The sequence below is a fragment of the Zootermopsis nevadensis genome, unplaced genomic scaffold, assembly GCF_977971745.1.
Source record: "Zootermopsis nevadensis isolate Lab colony 2312 unplaced genomic scaffold, Znev_1.0 Znev_ptg000235l, whole genome shotgun sequence".
Classification (NCBI taxonomy): Eukaryota; Metazoa; Arthropoda; class Insecta; order Blattodea; family Termopsidae; genus Zootermopsis; species Zootermopsis nevadensis.
In genome coordinates this window covers 1-19,243 of record NW_028259363.1, presented here as the reverse complement: position 1 = coordinate 19,243, position 19,243 = coordinate 1, and the positions used below count along the sequence as shown (strand labels likewise).

General features: G+C 38.9%; 1 protein-coding gene across 1 annotated transcript; it reads left to right on the top strand.

Annotated features, from left to right (window-relative positions):
- Positions 1 to 974: 974 nt before the first annotated feature.
- Positions 975 to 19,103, top strand: LOC147870659 (paired box protein Pax-2-like; the record flags this gene model as incomplete). Its single annotated transcript, XM_087342221.1, has 2 exons — positions 975 to 1,159; positions 18,227 to 19,103. Coding segments are annotated over 2 exons (387 nt in total), but the record flags the coding sequence as incomplete, so codon positions are not given.
- Between the last annotated feature and the right edge of the window lie 140 nt (positions 19,104 to 19,243).

Below are 19,243 nucleotides of genomic sequence, written 5' to 3'. Positions count from 1 at the left end.
AATCTGAGGGCAGGAACATATTGCACCACCCCAATGCTGAAGGGTAATAGAAACAACTGAGGATCATAATGCGAAAGCTCACTTTAGATAATACTGTTGCTATTTTCGTTTTAGAACTGGTATTATGAAAGGTTATTGGCATCACCAGTTGGCTGCTTAAAACCATAGAAGTTTTATCCACTCGTCCATTATCATAGTTTCTTTACAGCCTGCAAACTGTTTACTGATGCTGTTTACCTTATAGAGGTTTTTTTTTCAATATTCTGTAAACTACTGCTTATCTTACAGAATTTTAATGGAATGCGTATCAGAACTGCTACACACGGCTTATGTCGAGCGAAAGCTGAGATCGGTGACCCTAATTCCGAATGTTTATGTGGGTTCAAACGCCCGTACTCGTCGTGATATCCCATTTTGGAGGTTCTGCAATTGGCTGACCCCCCCCCCCCCCCCATGCACATGAAGTATGAGAGTAAATTTTTTTTAATGCCGATCGTGACAGGAATCACAATTAATTTATATAAGACAGTAAACAGTATTACTTTAACCTAATAATGATATGTTTGAAACAAATTTATAAGCCTTATAGCTTTGTCAGTACGGTGACTGACTACGGGCTGGACAATCGGGATTTGATCCCCGACGGGGGCAGAGGATTTTTCATCTAGACCGGATATGGGGCCCACCCAGCTTCCTATCCGATGGGTACCGGGAGTCCTTTCCCCGGGGTTAAAACGCAACCGGAACGTGATGCTGACCACTCACTCCCATCTAGTGCCGAGGTTGAGAATGAGAAGGATCTATACAACCTCTCCCCCTGCGCGCCTACGTGGCGCGTAACGGGATTGCGTTACGTTTTTTAAAACAATTCCACGAAATGTCTTTTCACAGAGCAGACGTGGGGACAGAACTTCACGAAATTCTTCCATTCCCTCAGTGGTTTTATAACAGTGAGTCTGTGTGGTAGTATCTGATCCGATGCTGTCATTTCAGGCCACGGCGGTGTGAACCAGCTGGGCGGCGTTTTTGTGAATGGGCGGCCGTTGCCTGACGTCGTTCGGCAGCGAATAGTGGAGCTTGCCCACAACGGCGTACGACCGTGCGACATCTCCCGGCAGTTGAGGGTCTCCCACGGCTGTGTGTCCAAGATTCTCTCCAGGTAAGCGCATCTGAATATTTCGCCGTGATATACACGCGTGCAGTTGGTCCGTTTCGGTACGTTAGCTGTTCCCGATAACAAACCAATGAAACTACAGAAATTACTTACAAACTACTGTCTGTCTGAGAGGAGAATGTACTTGACCTTGAAACACAACTACCCATCTGCGTAGGCCCACAGACACTCTATTATGCGGTGGAGAAACATCGACTCTCATTTCTCCATTAGTTCTCTATCTTTCTGGTATTTGATCTCATTCTTGTATATTTGGTATTTCAGAGTTTATACAGAATTTAGTAGTGTCGCTGGTAAAACGACCATAATATCCATTACCATGTAGATTGCTCCAAAAGTGGAAACATTTTTTAGTAAGGAGCAATGTTTTCAGGGCAGCATTTAACATGGCGTCACAGGGTCAATGTCTAAGACTCGGGATGTAAATAAGGATATCTACCCCTTCAAATAAGAAATTTGGCCGTATAAATGTGGGGGTAATGTTACTATTAACTGCGAAAACATTGTCTCTTTGCCAAATATTATATACTTGGACGTTTTATCTGTTGCCGAGGACAAGTATTGTGGAATATTACCTCCAAATATGCGTATGTTTTTTTATTACGTGGTTCTTAAACATAGGACCATAATTACCTTTTTCTTACTATGTAACTAACTTAAAAATCAAATGCAACGGTTGATCAGCTAGCATGTTTGCTTTGTGATCGGGAAGTTCTGGGTTCAGTTACAACTTCAAAAGTTGGCTGTCCTGACTAAATATTTAGTAATTTTCCCTGTTTCGAGTCGGGACAGGGTTACCTACTATCCTGATTGATATCTCTTTCGTGACTTTCCTACGTAATGGAAAGTCACTCATAAAAACGTAATATTTTACATTCCTTGGCATTTTATCTTCAATTTCAATGTATTATACGCACATAGCACAAAAGCTTAAACTTGAATACAATAAAATATCACAAAAATAACTGAAACTTAAGTTATGCCCATTGATATTTAATGAAAATAGAGCCACAGCTGGTGTATAGAAGGGGCAGGATGTGGTCCAGCCCCTGCACGAAGATGAAAACACACTCCATCCGAAACTTAAATATCTCAAAGCAAATTTCTAATCAGCATGACCAGAATCTCTACAGAAACCTCGGGCTCTGCAGTAAACAGCGATGCTTTGTGTGAGAGGTGAAGAAATGGCCATAACAAATTAGGTTCATGTGTTTGATCTGTGTTTCGTGTTCTAGCCATTTGTTAGCGTACAACTCTCCGTGCAAATTGATAAGATTAACGCTCCTCCCCTCTTTGGTACACTCACGATGGTACAAGTGTGGGCATCACTAATCTTTCTTCGTAATTCAATTACGTGCCTTGGTCTTCATCTTAACAGTAGGTCTGCATAATTAATTATACAATAATGTTTATTTGTATTCCGACCATTTCATTGGTTACGGATCTCCAGATGCCTGTGAGACATGTGTTGGGACACGTCGAAGGAAGCGATCGTGACCTTCCTTAAGCTGCTATGTTAGTATTTTGTTGGGAAAACTGTGGAAGACCACGGAAATACCAATCAGAATTAACAGTCTTCGAGACAAGATTAGTACCCAGGACTTCTGAATCGAAGAATAAGTGTTAACAATTACGTCGCCGTATTCTTCAGTTTACACTGCAACTTTAATACTCATTAATCATAGATATCTGAAATAATTCTACGAGGTGCGATCGGAAAGTTTCAAGACTGCGCGTATAAAAACCCGTACACTTATCTCAGGTATTAAATTCATCCATCACCCTCGAAGTAGTTCCCCTGGGAGTGAACACAACGATCCCAGCGCCGCTGCCAAGCCTGGAAGCATCCCTGGAAATCTTTCTTTGTCAGCCTGTCAAGCACCATCTGATATGTAGGCCTACATTACTAATTCGTCAGTGGAGTCGTTTTTCATAAGATCGATTATTATTTGATATAGAATTAATCGACGTAATAGTTAAAAATAATTAACTATGTGACTACTTGAGATGCCAGTACTTGCTTGGTTAGTCAACAAACTTCCCGTCGGTTTTGGAATATAAAATTTCATTACTTTCTTTACATAAGCCGGCCTCTGGTCCATATTTTTAATCAGTACTTACGTTTTATAGTCTGAGCTACTGAAAAATGTCGTTAAATAAACCTAAAATACATAAAGACCCAGTATATTTATTTGTTTAACATAGACAACAGTCATGTGGCTATCTCAGTGGTCCACATACGAGAATTGTAATTAAAGTGTTCTGGGTTCGATACCGCGCGCTGCCACTGTGAAGCTGAAATGAGCCCATTGAGTTGACAGTGACAATCAGTCGTATGAATACAGAAAATTCAAACGTTGTGGTTATTACTTGTGATTATAATAGACAGTAGGCTCTGCTCTCGTAATTGCTTTGTAATGAATAGAACATTGTCGTGACCACTCAACAGAACCAATGCAGTCTATCGTTTAGTGAAGAATATGTTACCGTCAAGTTTTAGTTTGAAATTAATGCCAGTAATTCGGTATACTATTTACTGTGATGTTACTGAAGTAATTTTAATTAAACGCTCTTGAAAACAAAGATAGAAAACTAATTACTTGATAAGGAATTTCGCGTTATATTCTTCAATCGAAACTATTACAGAGACTAAGTCGTGAAGTTTACATTAGTTAAATAAATATTCTAGGACTTAGGGAGGAATAAACGATGTATAGGAATGAAACATTTGTTGGGAAACTGTGAAGTCGGATCATAAGAAAATAGGTTTGCGGTACGTGAACTGATTTTAACTGTCTCATGATAGTAGCATATACAGTCCGGTTCAAAACGTTTAAAATCTTCCCAGATATTTTGATGTAGGTTCATTTCGATATTATTGTTCCATCTACTTTCCAGTCTCCCAAGTCGTTACTTTCCGTGACTTATTTAGACCAAAATATTTTAGATCCCATGCGTGCTACATGTTCCGCTCATCTTTATATTTATCTGCCTTTCTTTGGCTGCAATCTTGCAAGTACAACGTTTGTTATACAGTGACTGTACAGACGTCGGAAAAACTGTGACGAATCACACATCTTTTGTTTATAAAAAGTAAAGTACAATATTCTTAATGATGCGTTTTAATACTTTTAACACACATCGCAAAGTGAGCGAACGAGCGAGGCGAATGTAAAGTTGATAAACTGCTTAGATGATATTCCGACCCGTTTTGTGGTCTAGTAGCGATTATGTTAGGTTAAAATTTGTACGCGCACGCTCAGAACCTTCTCTCCGTGTGATTTATAAGCGTTTAGACACAAGTAAATATCACGTTACTGGAATCCTTTCAGGTATCATGAACACAGACATTTTATAACCTTTTTATGATGATTAGATGATAAAGATAAATTTTTGATTAATTAAATACATACATTTTCTAGTGGGAATTTAGTTACCATTACAACCGACGTAAGACTGAAGTTTCAGACAATAATATAATGATTATTATTATTATTATTTAGTGTTCTGTCTGACGACAGGTCCATATGAACAGGATCCTTCCATCCTTTTCTCGGACTGGGACCTGTTCATATACGTTCTTGGCAGATGATCCAGAAGTGGTTTGCCATTGCCTTCTTCTGTGTGTGAATGGAGTAATTGTTGGGATGCCACGGAGGAAAACTCCGTGTTGCCTAGACCACGGCCTTGTCCAACACAAGTTATAAATTCGGGCACCGCCGGGAATCGAACCCGAGACCCCAGGATTACAAGGCCAGCGTTCTAACCGCTAGACCACCGTGAGAAATTAATATAATGATTATTAATTCATTTTTATTCTCATTACCAATCTTTTTCAGGCTGTCACCTCTTTATATTTAAAATTAACTTCTGAAACTGTGAATCCTTGTAGATATTTGAAAGGATTCCTCAGACGGATGATTAGCGTGTTTCAAGATCTCTACCTGCTGATTGTGATCGAAAACCACGAGCTGTGGACATCTTAGACCACGAGGTCGTTGAGATCGATTTCACGTAATCAAAAAAAGCTAAAACTCTAGATAACACTTTAAAGGTTGTAAGAATATATTAATTTCGACATGAATTATTCCTGAATAACCCGTCAGGTGTAGTCGGCTGATATTTTCTCATGGCACCCAGAATGTTCTTCTTCCCCTCAGTCATTTAGATTCCATTGTCTGCATTGGAATTTTGAATATACTCATTTACTGTGATTAATGTTCAGCTTCGCAGTGATATTCAACTGAAGAAATTGCCACTAAAATGGCCCGAAGAATTATTTTTGAGGCCCTGACTCGTTGACGGAGTTGCCAAGTTTTGATAAAGTAGTTTAGCCCAACATTAATCCGTGTAATGGATTTCTTGGATTTGTGATGGCTGTTGTATTGGTCCTGTCAGAAGATCAGACAGAAAATAGATAAAATTTTCTGCTGTCAGACTTGTTACATTGACTTGAGGTGTTGAGAGGCGGCCAGATGGACGGGCAGAACTTCTTATGCTGGCGCAGCCAACCTTGAAGAATGACCACAAAGCAGGAAGACGCTTCACCACTCCCACTGTGCCATAGGGACTAGCTGTATAGTATTTTGTTCAAGTTGCTGACAGTGATTTATAATCAAGTATGGATTGAAAATCTTCTTCCAGACTCGCTCTCTCCTCATCTCTTTTACAAACTAATCCCGGAAACTTGTTAAATTAACCGGTCACTCCCCTCTTTCCACAGTGTCTATTGTGGCGATGGTTTATAGACTATATTCTACTTCCAGGTCAATTCCTTCTGATGCAAGTCGATTTTAAGTCTAAGCCTATTTATCGTATCTTTGTTTAACGGCGTAGTGTATTCCGTGTCAGGTTGGATGATAGCTGGTTTGTGTACAAGCATTGAAGTCACTGAAATTACTGAAATTATTAAATTATGCGTTATACAAGAATTTGAAACCAGCGTAGTGGTTTATAAGCCAGGTTCGTATCGGGAGACGTCGCGTTTGATTCTTGACGTAGAAGTAGGTAATTTTAACCATGAGATATGTGTTTTGAGACACTTAGTCGTGTAAACCCGAGTCGGTACCGAGGTTCAAGCCCAGGAGTTTGCAAACTGTCATCAGGAGTGAGAAGATTGCTGTCTTCTGGGTTGTAGCGTCGTGTAGTCTGGTAGAAGTTTAACAACGTTTCAGAGACTCATCACCCTGATGACGGAGGCAGCGAGGACCTCTGAAACGTCGGCATAAACTTCTACCAGACTACACGACGCAACAACCCAGAAGACAGAAATCTTCAGACTCAGATGAGGAGTTTTAACCTAGATATCACCTCGATTTATTTTATCAGTTCAGAGTTAAGCCTACTTTCGAGTGATACACTTATGAATTTTGTGCCACTAATTCCTACAGAGTAAACTTCCGTGTCCGTGTTTCATTTTAAATGGCATTTTGATGACTGTCGTAATATACGTTCAGTTGAACGTCACTCAAACAGTGTCGAATGACGCTGTCAACTCAAACTGCGACAGACATGGAACTTACAGGGCCGAGGAGACGTATGTCACCTGATGGCCTGATGTTGCGTGCGAAATGCTGTTATGTTCGCCGCTGACTGCAGCCATCGTCCTCGGGACTGTGGCCCCTCAGTTCCGGACCGGAAACGGAACAACAGATCCGGACATCCTTCGCCGGGAAACCCCCGTCGGCTGCCTCGCGTCATCTCTCGCTTGTTTTCCTCCTTCCTTTGATTCGTTCTTGTTTCAGTCCAGTGTTTGTACTTCGTGAATCAGACTCTCAAGGCACGTAAATCCAGCAGGACTTGTTTATTTATCATCTTTAAAGCTACCGTCCCTTATTCAATATCTTAGAAGATTAACGGTTAAGAAACTTAATGAGTTGTACTCTTCGTTATGTTATTTTTAGGGTGATAAAATTAATTGGAGTCAAATATTTGAACCGTGTAGCACGCAGTGTACGGCGAGAAATTCAAACTTTACTTCATTGATGATTAAACTTGAAATAAATAACAAACTGTTTGAAAAATATGATTGTGGATGAGAGGATAATTTTAAAATGAAATTGATTTTAAAAAAATAGGTCATGAAGATAAAGACTGGTTTAAATTGCCGCTTGATGGGGCCAGTGGCGGAGCTCTTGCGATCTCTACAATGTACCTTTGGGTTCCATAAAAGGCGGGGAGTTTCTTAACAATCCGAGCTACTGTCAGCTTCTCAAAAGGCACAGGGCTCTATGTACAATTAATATTATTATTCCTCCCAGTGGTGAACCTCACCATTGATGCTTCAAGTTTCTGATTGTACCACTTTTACATAATATGTCATGTTCCTAGTAAGGCTGTCTTTTTTTCTTAGAAAGAGAATCTGTTTAATGGTTTCCTGGTATCGTTTCCAGATGCATTGTACCTTTAGTTGTAATTCCTATGGCTCCGATGATTACCGCCATTACAAAAACATTTCGTGTTCCATATTAGCTAAATTTATTATTATTATTATTATTATTATTATCATCGTTGTAAATTTCCGTACGACGTGGACCATTCACTTTTGTCTAGTGTCCATGGTAAGAATATGCTGATCTATTCGTCCACTTTCCCATACGTATTCGTGTCTTTGTGTTTAATTAAGCACCAGGGAGACCTTTGTCTTATATCCCACGTCAGTACATCACACAGGGAGCATAAATTGTGAACCAGCATTGGTACAAATCAACCTGCAATTATTTGTTTCTCTGTCACTGTGTGGGGCAGTAACCTCAGTTAAATGACACCTGATCGCTACTCTCAAATTGTGATAATAGGCACATTTAATATCACTTAAATAACGTCTGCAGTTGAAACAGGGCGGATGAATATTTAACCTTTTTTTCGTGAAGTGCAGTCCGGTCTGTTAGTTTAAGCTTTAGAATTAATTATAAGATTCTTAGCATTTTCGTCTAGCGCGTATATAACCAGAGCATAGCAAGACAACTCTGGATAACAAAAAAATATGGCTACAAAAATTATGTACTGAGCAGAATTCGAACCCGCACGCCTGTGAGCCTTTAAGTTTTAGGTCAGCGACGTAAGTATCTAATTTTTGAAACATAGATCCAGCTTCATTTTGATTCATGTCGCACGTGATGCTTCGCTCTGAACACAATTACAGATCCCCCCCACCCCCGTCAGACTCCCAGTAATGCTTCATCTCCCATTTTTTATTCTGCCTTAAACAACGTTACGAAAGATGACACACAAAAGAGAATATTTTTAACCACATTGCATGCGTAGAGACTAAGTTTGGTCGCTTCTGTTTAAAAGGAGACTTTCTGCGAACATTGTTCTTCGCCTGCAATAGAGACCACCCTCCAACCTTAAGAGCAATGCGGGAAGCCTAATAGCATGCTGGCCGCGTGCGGTGTAGACCGGAAGTGCATGGAGAATTGAAAACGGAAGTGGAGTCATTTCGCGATACGATTCAGGATTGTCATGCTGGTGGCAGCGAGGGTCGGATGATGATGACAGCTAAATCATAATTCTCTTATATATCGTCTCGATCATAACCATTATTGGGTCCAGAGGCGCTTTTTTACGCTAAGGGTCTCAGCAACGTACTGTTAGAGAAACAGTGCTATTAAGTTAGCCGTTTATGGGTGCTTCATTTCCATTAAAAATATGGGGCATTATTTGTTATATTGCGTAACTTCTTAGCGTTAATATCAAATTTGTTACGAATCTGTCATTGCACAGTTAATAAACTTGAATGAATCACATTTCATAAATTAACTAAAGATACGGTGGTCTAGCGGTTAGAACGCTGGCCTTGTAATCCTGGGGGTCTCGGGTTCGATTCCCGGCGGTGCCCGAATTTATAACTTGTGTTGGGCAAGGCCGTGGTCTAGGCAACACGGAGTTTTCCTCCGTGGCATCTCAACAATTACTCCATTCACACACAGAAGAAGGCAATGGCAAACCACTTCTGGATCATCTGCCAAGAACGTATATGAACAGGTCCCAGTCCGAGAAAAGGATGGAATGATCCTGTTCATATGGACCTGTCCTCAGACAGAACACTAATAAATAAAACAATTTTTGATTGTAACTGTGTATTAAGCATCAGATATACGTAGAGGTTATAATGCGACAAAATAAGATTTTTCCTTTCACGTTTTAAAGTATTTACCGTATCAAACAATGTTTGAAGTTAAAGGTGTAGATTTCTATTAAATGTTTCTGTTGCAGTATTTCTGAGATGAGAATTTTTTGTAGGAAATCTACATAATATCAAGTTATATTTGAGATTCCTACAAATCAATGTTATATATCATTAAATACGATGCGAAATTTAGTACCATCTACATTTCCATAGACTCTTCTACTCCAAGTTCACCTTTCCGCTCCTTTCCTCTATATTTTTGCTAGTATAGACTATAAGAAAATTTGTTATATATTATTTTATTTATCTACTGAGAGGATGGCAGAAAATAATTAATTAAAATTTATGTGGATAGAAACGGTCGTTGCCTACTTTAAGGAATCCTGTATTTACGTGGGTGGGGGCAGTACGAAGCAGGACAGGAAACCGTCATACTGCTACTGCTGCCTCCATCATCAGAGTCGTGAAAACCTCAAATCCTACAAAACCTTACTGGTTTCTCTAGTGTACTGTTTCAGCATGCACGTGTAGTGGCTTAGTAAAATCACGATAAATCCCAGTCCAAGCTGCTCGACCAGCAACGTTCTATAGACATAAACTCTGAAAGTGCAAGTCTCGATATTTTATTAACGAAATTATTGGGGAGGGAGGTTCGGCTTTACGTTGAAGCCGGTTTCAAACGAGCAGATTCGTGTGTCTCGGATTGTATTTTACTGTGACGTATCCGTCAGGCCGACAAACCAAACGCTTGAGCACAGTAGCAAAACACTCACACATAATTACAGTGTATCCTAATTAGCATTATCGGTACTTCCTTTGCTGTGTAGAAGGCGTGCGGACAGACAGAGACAATGCAGGTTTTATTGAAACAGAGTTGGGGGTACACGTTTCACCTTAATCTCTTGAATTGATAACATTAATAATTAAGCTAAACAAAGTGTAACGCCGCGCGGCTATTATCGTAGGAAGTTCAAAAAGCAAAGTGGTGAGAGTCGAGACCGGGAGAGGGGGAGCTCTGTGGTACAGTTAGTGTCAGATCAGATGACATTTCGTCTCCAGGTATCTGCGTCTCTCCAGCTTTATAATATCAATTCCTATTGACTTATTATCGAACAGTGCGTGATAGTCGCGAGTTCAAATCTCGGCCCGGAGACCGGCTAGCCTGACCGGGATTTTCGTGGTTTTCCTCAGTCCCTCCAGGCAACTACCGTTGTAGTATCTTAAATTAGGCCACGACCGCTTCCTTACACATTCTTTCAATTTCATTACTCACTATCATCCTCTCATTTGAACACTATACAGTATATAGTGTTCAAAAAAGCACGCCATTGGACCGCGTCCTTTACCAGATCAATTCCACCTATTAATCTTCTGCCCTGTTTAAGATCCGTTTTAGTTGTATGTTCCTTTCTACGTGTGGGAGTCCCTAGTGATCTGTTCCCTCGAGGGTTCTACATGCATTTTTGATTCCCCATAAGCGTTAATGCTTCGCCCATTTAATTCTTCTATGGAAGATTGCAAATTATGAATCTCCCCCATTACGTAACTTTTTCGAACCTATGGATTATGAAAGTACCCACTGAATAATAATAATATAATAATATATCGTGTGTTGTGCATGATAGGCAAAGTTCTCAGCAATGGCGCTAGATGGCAGAATGTTCTATTTCTAATGCCATGTCTTCACTATGCAGCTTTAGAAGCGTTTTAAAAGACGACAAATGTACATAAGGGATGCAGGGAAGGGAGAAAGGGGATTACGGAGAAAGGAGGGCTAAGGGATTAAAATGCAAAATGTATAATTCCCCTTTTAAGTTTTAACAGGCCTTTTTCTGTAGTAACATAAGTTGTGGTAGAAATTGTATGGCTCCTTTTTTGAGTGTATTCTGGCCGACGGTTTCCACTGAATTTAAATGACTATGTATTATCTTAAAAGGTTGCTTCTTACTTCGACGTCATTTCGATTTAATAATTCATCGAAAAAAGGGGGGAGCGACAATTCGGGGTACATGACGTCAACATTGTTATTTTGCTGTACAAACACATTGCTAAACAGTCAAACCTTAGTTTCTATTATTATGAAGCCGGTTAAATTCGAATGATTTCTCTTGTGTAAGACCCATCTCTGTTTATAAAGTAACTCGAGTTTCATTCCAAATGTCAACACAAATTTTAATGTAAGAAACAATTCAGTTCTGTTCGTATAATAGCAACCAATCACGTGAAGGCAAACAGAGGTAAATCCCGGACATCATATGGATTACAACACTAGTACAGCTTTGACATTTGTCAGTAAACCTGGTTTTAATGACAGGACAAATTAAAATAACCAGAATATAAACAATACTTCATTAAAATATTTATAATAATACAGTACTTAGAATTGTAAATTATGTCATAGTCTACTAAAAAAAAAGTGTGGAAGAGTAGACTTTATAATGTGTATTTCCAGCAAAAGTTTATCGTATCTGCAAAAACGAGTTTTTTGGCATCTGATTTCTCAGCAAAGAACGTCCGTGTAGACGAAACACAGAGAGAGAGAGAGAGAGAGAGAGAGAGAGAGAGTTGTTCGTGGCCTGTACCTCCCTATCCTAGAAACAAGACTAATAATAACATTTGAACAGACGAGGCCTTTGGGGATACAACAAACACCATCCACTCACTCAAACGCGGGGCTTTGTTATGAAAATCGACAGCAGCTCCGGAGTTTGGGATGATGAAAACGCTGCCTGTGTGTATGTACGTCAAAGCTTTTGTAAATAATATCGTTTGTAAGTTGTAATGTTATTCGTTTCGGGCTGCGGGTCTCTGTCTGTTGTTTTCAATATTTCCCGTTCTCTATTATCATAGTCTCTCGGGGATTCTACTGCTGTTTTTGACGGAGGGAGGGGGGTTGGTGTGGTAGCAGGGGTGGGTGGGGGTAAATTTTGTCAAAGTGAGTGATGGAAGGGGTAGTATGAGTATATGCTGATGACATAGATCGTCATGGGATGCAGACGCTGGAGAGGGGAGTTTGGAACATACACAGGGATATTTATGACATCAATTTTTTTTGGTTATATTGGTGTAATGATACGTGGTTGTGGGGTGGGGGGTGGAAAGTGGATTGTTTTGTGTTTATTTGGTTTTATAATGGCATGGAGTAGGCATATACTGATGGCAGATGAAAATGATTATCACAAATGTGTAATGATAATGGTTATTTAGAAATAGAGTGCTGGTTGATTAAAAGGGAAATATGCCGACACCGTGTTCTGTCATAATTGTTAATTATTAGATAAATGTAACTGGTGGTTTTTAATTATATTGTTATTCCTGGCATTATGGCAGTCCAGAAGACAGATCAGTTCGGAAACGTTAAGACATCAGTCTTTACGTGACGAACTAAGTTGAAAAACGATTGTTAAATAGTTTCCAAATCAACACATCATGCATATAATTGTCTCTTACCACAAGTTAAAATTTCAACGCCGCTAATAAAAATAGTCCATACTTTAACTCGATTCTGTTCGTGTTCGTATATTAACAGCCTGGGATTTATTTAAACGTTCACTTTAATATTATCTTCCTCCTTGTTCCGAGAGACATATGTTGATACACAGTTAAACAAATCCCGTTATGTCTTAGATTTGATTACAATAAAAATTCCAGGTAACCCTGTAGATCGCCATTTAGTATTTGTCCTGTGCTGACTTGATCCATCTGCGGCTCAAATTTCTATTTTTGACGACTTTGCTTTCAGAAACGTATTTAAGTTCTTCCCTTCAAAAAAGTGACTTATATTCTACAATCATTTAAAATAAATTGCAAAATTGTTGTGTTATTTATTCAAATTCTCAGTTTTTTTTGTAAATGATTTAAATAGAATGACATACGTTTTGAACCGAATAATAGCGCACATTCTTAGAATTATTTGAATAAATATTAAATACATTTAAAAGTACTCAGTCAAACTTTCAGAATAGCGAATAGCACATCATAAAATAAATTTCAAGGAAATGGATGATTTTATCGAAGTCTGCTGCATCAGTTCGTAGCCTTGGTCGTCAACAAAAACTGGTGGTTATTAACTAATACCTTGAACTGCAGCTTGTCTGACCGTAGCAGATTCATATCTCATTCGGTGATTGTGGTGTTTCGTCATATTCCTTCTAGTCTTTATTACCCATCCTGGTACAGAACCTAGAACCTTTATCTCCTCGATTCCTCCCGATGTACTAGGAAGACAGTCTCTACTCAGTTAGACTACTATTTGTCACAATTTCACCCTACAAATCATTAAAGACATGTTTAAACCTTTAACGCAAAGGACAGATAATCCTATCAATATACGCGATATTTTGAGAGAAGTAGCTTTGAGCTCGTATTCGTACCTCAGCTAATCCCATGGTAGCATTTTTTTTACGTCAGGAGTCATATTATACTTAGAGAGAATGTGATGTCATTACTAAGTACAGAGATCAACTGGAGAATGAAATATGTATTTATTATTGTCAGTCAGGAAGATTTTAAATGCTTCGTATTATGGAATTTTACATTGTCATTCCCCAGTAATTTTTATTGCAAAAATAAATGACCTAACGCCGTGAAATATCCTTTAATTTAACTGATATGAACTTATTATTAAGGATCATAATGGCGTTTACGGACGTGAGTGTAAATCATGTTTTTCGCAGTTGAATAAATTTTTCCTTCATCTAAATTCAACCTTCCCGTTTTTCCATAAATATATAAAAAAATTTCAGTGCACTGACTGTAAAATTGTTAACAGATCTTACGATTTATCTTTCACGTTTACAAACAAAATCCCTTTTCTACCTTTGTCAGCGAAATGAGTTGATTCCATTTTCTCGATTTGAAACGCTGGATCAGTCCGAGCGCTTCAGGTCTTGAATTTACCGTGACGGACGACAATGGGTTACAGAATATAAGCATCGTACATTCTCCTAGGCGTTGTGCAATTTCTGCTAGCATTAAGAGAACAATATGCTATCTGGCGTCATTGAAGTCAATCCAAAGGAAGCATCTCCTTCATTTTAACATGCTTCCTACAACGATAACAATTGTGGTAAATTCTGAGTTTAGACACACAAAAGATACACGAGAGATACAATTACTTTGTCTTACTGACGAAAAAGACTTCTAAGAACAAAGCTAAGATGGAAGGATATTACTCAAATGTTGTGTATGTGTGAACCGAATTTATAGTCTTCAGGGTATGTCCTAATATTAGGATTTTGTAAAGACTGTGATGAATCTGCTAATTGAATACATCCCGCTACAATGAATACTCATCAACTATTCATTACTTGCGTTTAATTGTTTGTTTAACGATGTTATTTTTTAAACTGCTTCGATTAGGTTTATTGACATGTAGTATAGAACAGTAAGATAAGTGACTAATGAATTATGAAGGCTGTGGCTTACTTTAAGGTACTATCACAAAAAATGTCTTCTTATATGTGTGTGAATTGATAATGGGCCGCGTCGGGATTGTTAGTTTTCGGGGAGAGATTCAGATCTGAAATCAGCGTAATACGAAACGGATCAGAACTGCACAGCGAAGTCTGGAGGCCATTTAGTGAGTTGTTTCAGTGGCGTGCACAGTATTAACTGTTTTAACTCTCGCGGATAAATCCGTTGCGACATATGAAGGACACAGATGCTAACGACAACGTTCATTTGTTTCGGTAGTTTCTTAATTGTTCTCAGAGCTTACGTCTTTCTGTCTCTTCATGGCCACCTGCGCTGCTGACTATCGCCCAGAACGCGAGGAATGTTCGGGTGGAGACGCTCCATTTTGTTAATAAGAAAAAAAGAAAGGAATAGTTAAAAAGTCTGAAGTATTATACCGCCAAGGGTACAACGCCGTCCATTCTTATACAGACTCGGGTGGACTTAGACGAGGAAGACTCATGTTATGGGACGCGCACTGTTAATTGTTCTGGTTTAGCTTAGTTGAAACTGTGGTTTCTTTCTTATTCATAGTCTTTGGAATTTATATCAACTTAATGTGGAACGTAAATAAGAAATTATATGTCAATGACATATTTAATCTGTATAGACTACGAAAGTTCTCGCCTCAACTTAAAACTAGGTAAATAATTAACAATCTAGCATTACCTACTTGGTATTATATTATTTATTTAGTGTTCTGTCTGACGACAGGTCCATATGAACAGGATCCTTCCATCCTTTTCTCGGACTGGGACCTGTTCATATACGTTCTTGGCAGATGATCCAGAAGTGGTTTGCCATTGCCTTCTTCTGTGTGTGAATGGAGTAATTGTTGGGATGCCACGGAGGAAAACTCCGTGTTGCCTAGACCACGGCCTTGCCCAACACAAGTTAAAAATTCGGGCACCGCCTGGAATCGAACCCAAGACCCCCAGGATTACAAGGCCAGCGTTCTAACCGCTAGACCACCGTGGCGAGCTATTTGGTATACAGAGACTTTATTCAAAAACTGATTATTACTCAGAATATCAAGTAATCCCTGCTCTTATGGAAGCCGTGGTTGTCTATCTGAGTCAATCAAGGGGCTGATTAAGCCCCGGTAACCGGGGTTCGATTCGCGACAGAGGCAGACATTTTTTCTTTTCGTCTCCACGCCCGCCCGACCTTAACACAACTCCTCCACAGGTCTTCATTATCGTCGCAGTTAATATCAGGGATAATTTTACCTTAACTTGTTTTCATATAATTTTTTTAAAAAAAAAACTAAAATCGTCCAGTTTCCAGTAACACGAACGTCATTGTGCTACTTCGTGTATATTCCCTTTGAATGCCGCCCGGTTTTCTGTCTAGGTGAAGCCGCGGTTAAACGAGGGACCCACCACTCTGTTTGTAATTGCTCGACGAGACGATTAATACTTTGTTTTTTAACGTTTCATTAACTTTAATTATGTTGCCGGAACAGAAACTTGGTCTAACAACACAGCAAGACACGAAACTTGGGGAACAAACCGACTTCTCGTACAATCATTGAAGCTAATGCCGGCCTAAGCACTGTGGTGTAGGCCGCGCCTGACTGGCAACTTAACTAAGCCACGAAATGGTTTCGTTCAAAAAGTCCTGCTCGTGAATACATTAACAGCGCATTCTAAAAGTTACTGACTATATTATTTTTAAACAGCCAGATCATATCAGTTCATTACCAGGCACCAAATCTGTTACAACTGAAAAGATTATAAATAGTCGAGAACTACGTGAGTATAGCCAAGAATTTTTACTGGATAAGGATCTGGAAGGAGACTGTCGTAATGTAAGTAAGGATCCTGTGGGCATTCATATGGAGCAACTGAGTAAAACTCAGTGATACCTCGGAACGTACGTTCGGAAACCAGGAATAGCATGTAAATTTGATTACGCGTAAGTCAGGTAGGTGTCAGCCGTGTGTGGGGCTATTTTGAATATACATCGGAAATGTTTGTCACACTCGCCCCCCCCCCCCCCCCCAATGGCCACATGTGACGACTTTCTTGTCTGTGAACGCTGCCTTTGTGCACTGATCCTGTCACGCAGTAATTAAGGCAGATTCCCGCTGCTTCGAGATTTCCTTTGGTCTTCGCCGCTTTGGAACCAGATGAAGGGATCGGCCCCTTTTCCTCAGACGTACAGCTGAGCTAACCGGCAACACTCAGCAGTTTTTAAGGTTGTTTAAAGACGCTGTATCGGTTACAAATGCGTTGGTTGGATCTCGAATAAGAAACACAGATTTTTTAAAACTGCCGCTTAGAATAAGAAAGAGATGGTAGGATACTATTAAACGTCTTGTCCAAGGACTCTCCATGGAAACGTATCAGGAGCTAAAGCCCTGCTTTTTATCTGCGGCCGGAGGAAAGAACTACCTACTACCGAGGAGAGCATAAATATAAATATGTATACATTTTCTAGCCACGGTGGTCTAGCGGTTAGAACGCTGGCCTTGTAATCCTGGGGTCTCGGGTTCGAATTTATAACTTGTGTTGGTCAAGGCCGTGGTCTAGGCAACACGGAGTTTTCCTCCGTGGCATCCCAACAATTACTCCATTCACACACAGAAGAAGGCAATGGCAAACCACTTCTGGATCATCTGCCAAGAACGTATATGAACAGGTCCCAGTCCGAGAAAAGGATGGAAGGATCCTGTTCATATGGACCTCTCCTCAGACAGAACACTACAAATAAAATAATAAAAATACATTTTCTAATCGTAAGGGCAAACAGTCTCAAAAGAAAATGTAATTGAAGTAAGAAGATCGTGGCTGTAGGCCTGTGACATTAAAATTTCCAAATTTGGTACAGATACATATTCCGTTGTCCAGACAGCATGGAATTTAACAAACCAGCAAGAAAATTACTTTTTTAATTAAAGTTTTATTTTTTATATTTTAGACACAGTCTTGATATATTTAAATGTGACAACTGCTTCGTTACTGGCACTAAAATGAGATTAACTCATTTTAAATGAATAATAATAACAATAATTATAATTTCATATATTTATATCTAGTAGGATAATTAGAGACGACTCTACATCTATGGTAAATCACATTTCAAGGTCACTACCTTAACTAAGTACACGTGTTTCTGCTTTTGTAAGGACATTTACAATAAATATTATATTTCATTTCCGGACATTTTATAACATTACATACAACCAATTTAATTTTAAATTTCCTCTATTCATAATATGTAGATTTTGTATTTTACATACGGACTGCGTTTCATTTGTTTCTTAATGTTATTTATTGATTTCATACGCCGTTTGTGGGTTTTATTACATTATTTTATATTATACTATTCTTTTTTAGTGCTGTCCTCAACTTTCATTTGTTTGGCCGTTGTCAAGTTTATAAATAAATTAATTGCACTCTTTTAATCCAGTTAATGAAATGGACACGAAACTACAGCCGTGATTGTTTGTTTCCGACCTGCAGATATTATGAGACGGGGAGCTTCAAAGCTGGCGTCATCGGCGGAAGCAAGCCCAAAGTAGCGACACCTCTTGTAGTGGACGCCATTGCGAACTACAAGCGTGAGAATCCCACCATGTTCGCGTGGGAGATTCGGGATCGACTCCTGGCTGAAGGCATCTGTTCGCAAGACAATGTTCCCAGCGTCTCCTCCATAAATAGGTGAGTCTGTAAATATAAAAAGGACGAAGGATATATTTTCGATGGTAGAGAAGTCACTTGTTAAGAGTCAAAGAATACGTACCTTGCTACAAGACATAGTAGAAAATTAACAAGTCTCTACGTGTCCCTCAAGACTCGTTAAGGCTTGCATGTTGTAAAGTTCTAAAAATGTTGATTATGAAATAGCAGGAGTGTCGAATCGTATATTTTCCTCAAATTATATCGTATCACTATGGATGGGATAACAGAATTGCTTAACACATGTCCATATATTTCATCATCTGCCAGGTACAATATCAGTTTTACATGTTTATCTCGCAGGGTTATACGTTTCAAAACTTATCTAAGATTTTCCAGCATGTTTTGGCATCGATTCCGTCAACCAAACAGTGATACATGTTTTAAGAACTATAAGGAATACCGGAATTATTTTAATATTTCGGGAAATTGTATAAGCCGCCCCTGATGATGACAATGACTACAAAACATTTCGGGTAATAAACTTAGATTATCTTTGCAACATATTACCTCTATGATCCAGCGTATGAGTAAAATTGAGATTGTTTCTAGTGGATAATAAAATATATATATTTATGTATTATATATTTTGCTTCAACGGAGCTGACGTAACAAGAATTATTATAACGAAACCATATTTGTCTCTCAAATCTGCGTTAATTAATAAAGAACCGTCCACTGAATGTATTTATTTTTGAGATAGAAATTTCTGATATATTTTCATCTCTCATGGTAATTGTATTCCCTCAGTACATTTGCAAAGATACATTATTATTTTTCACGAATTTTCAAAAATCATAC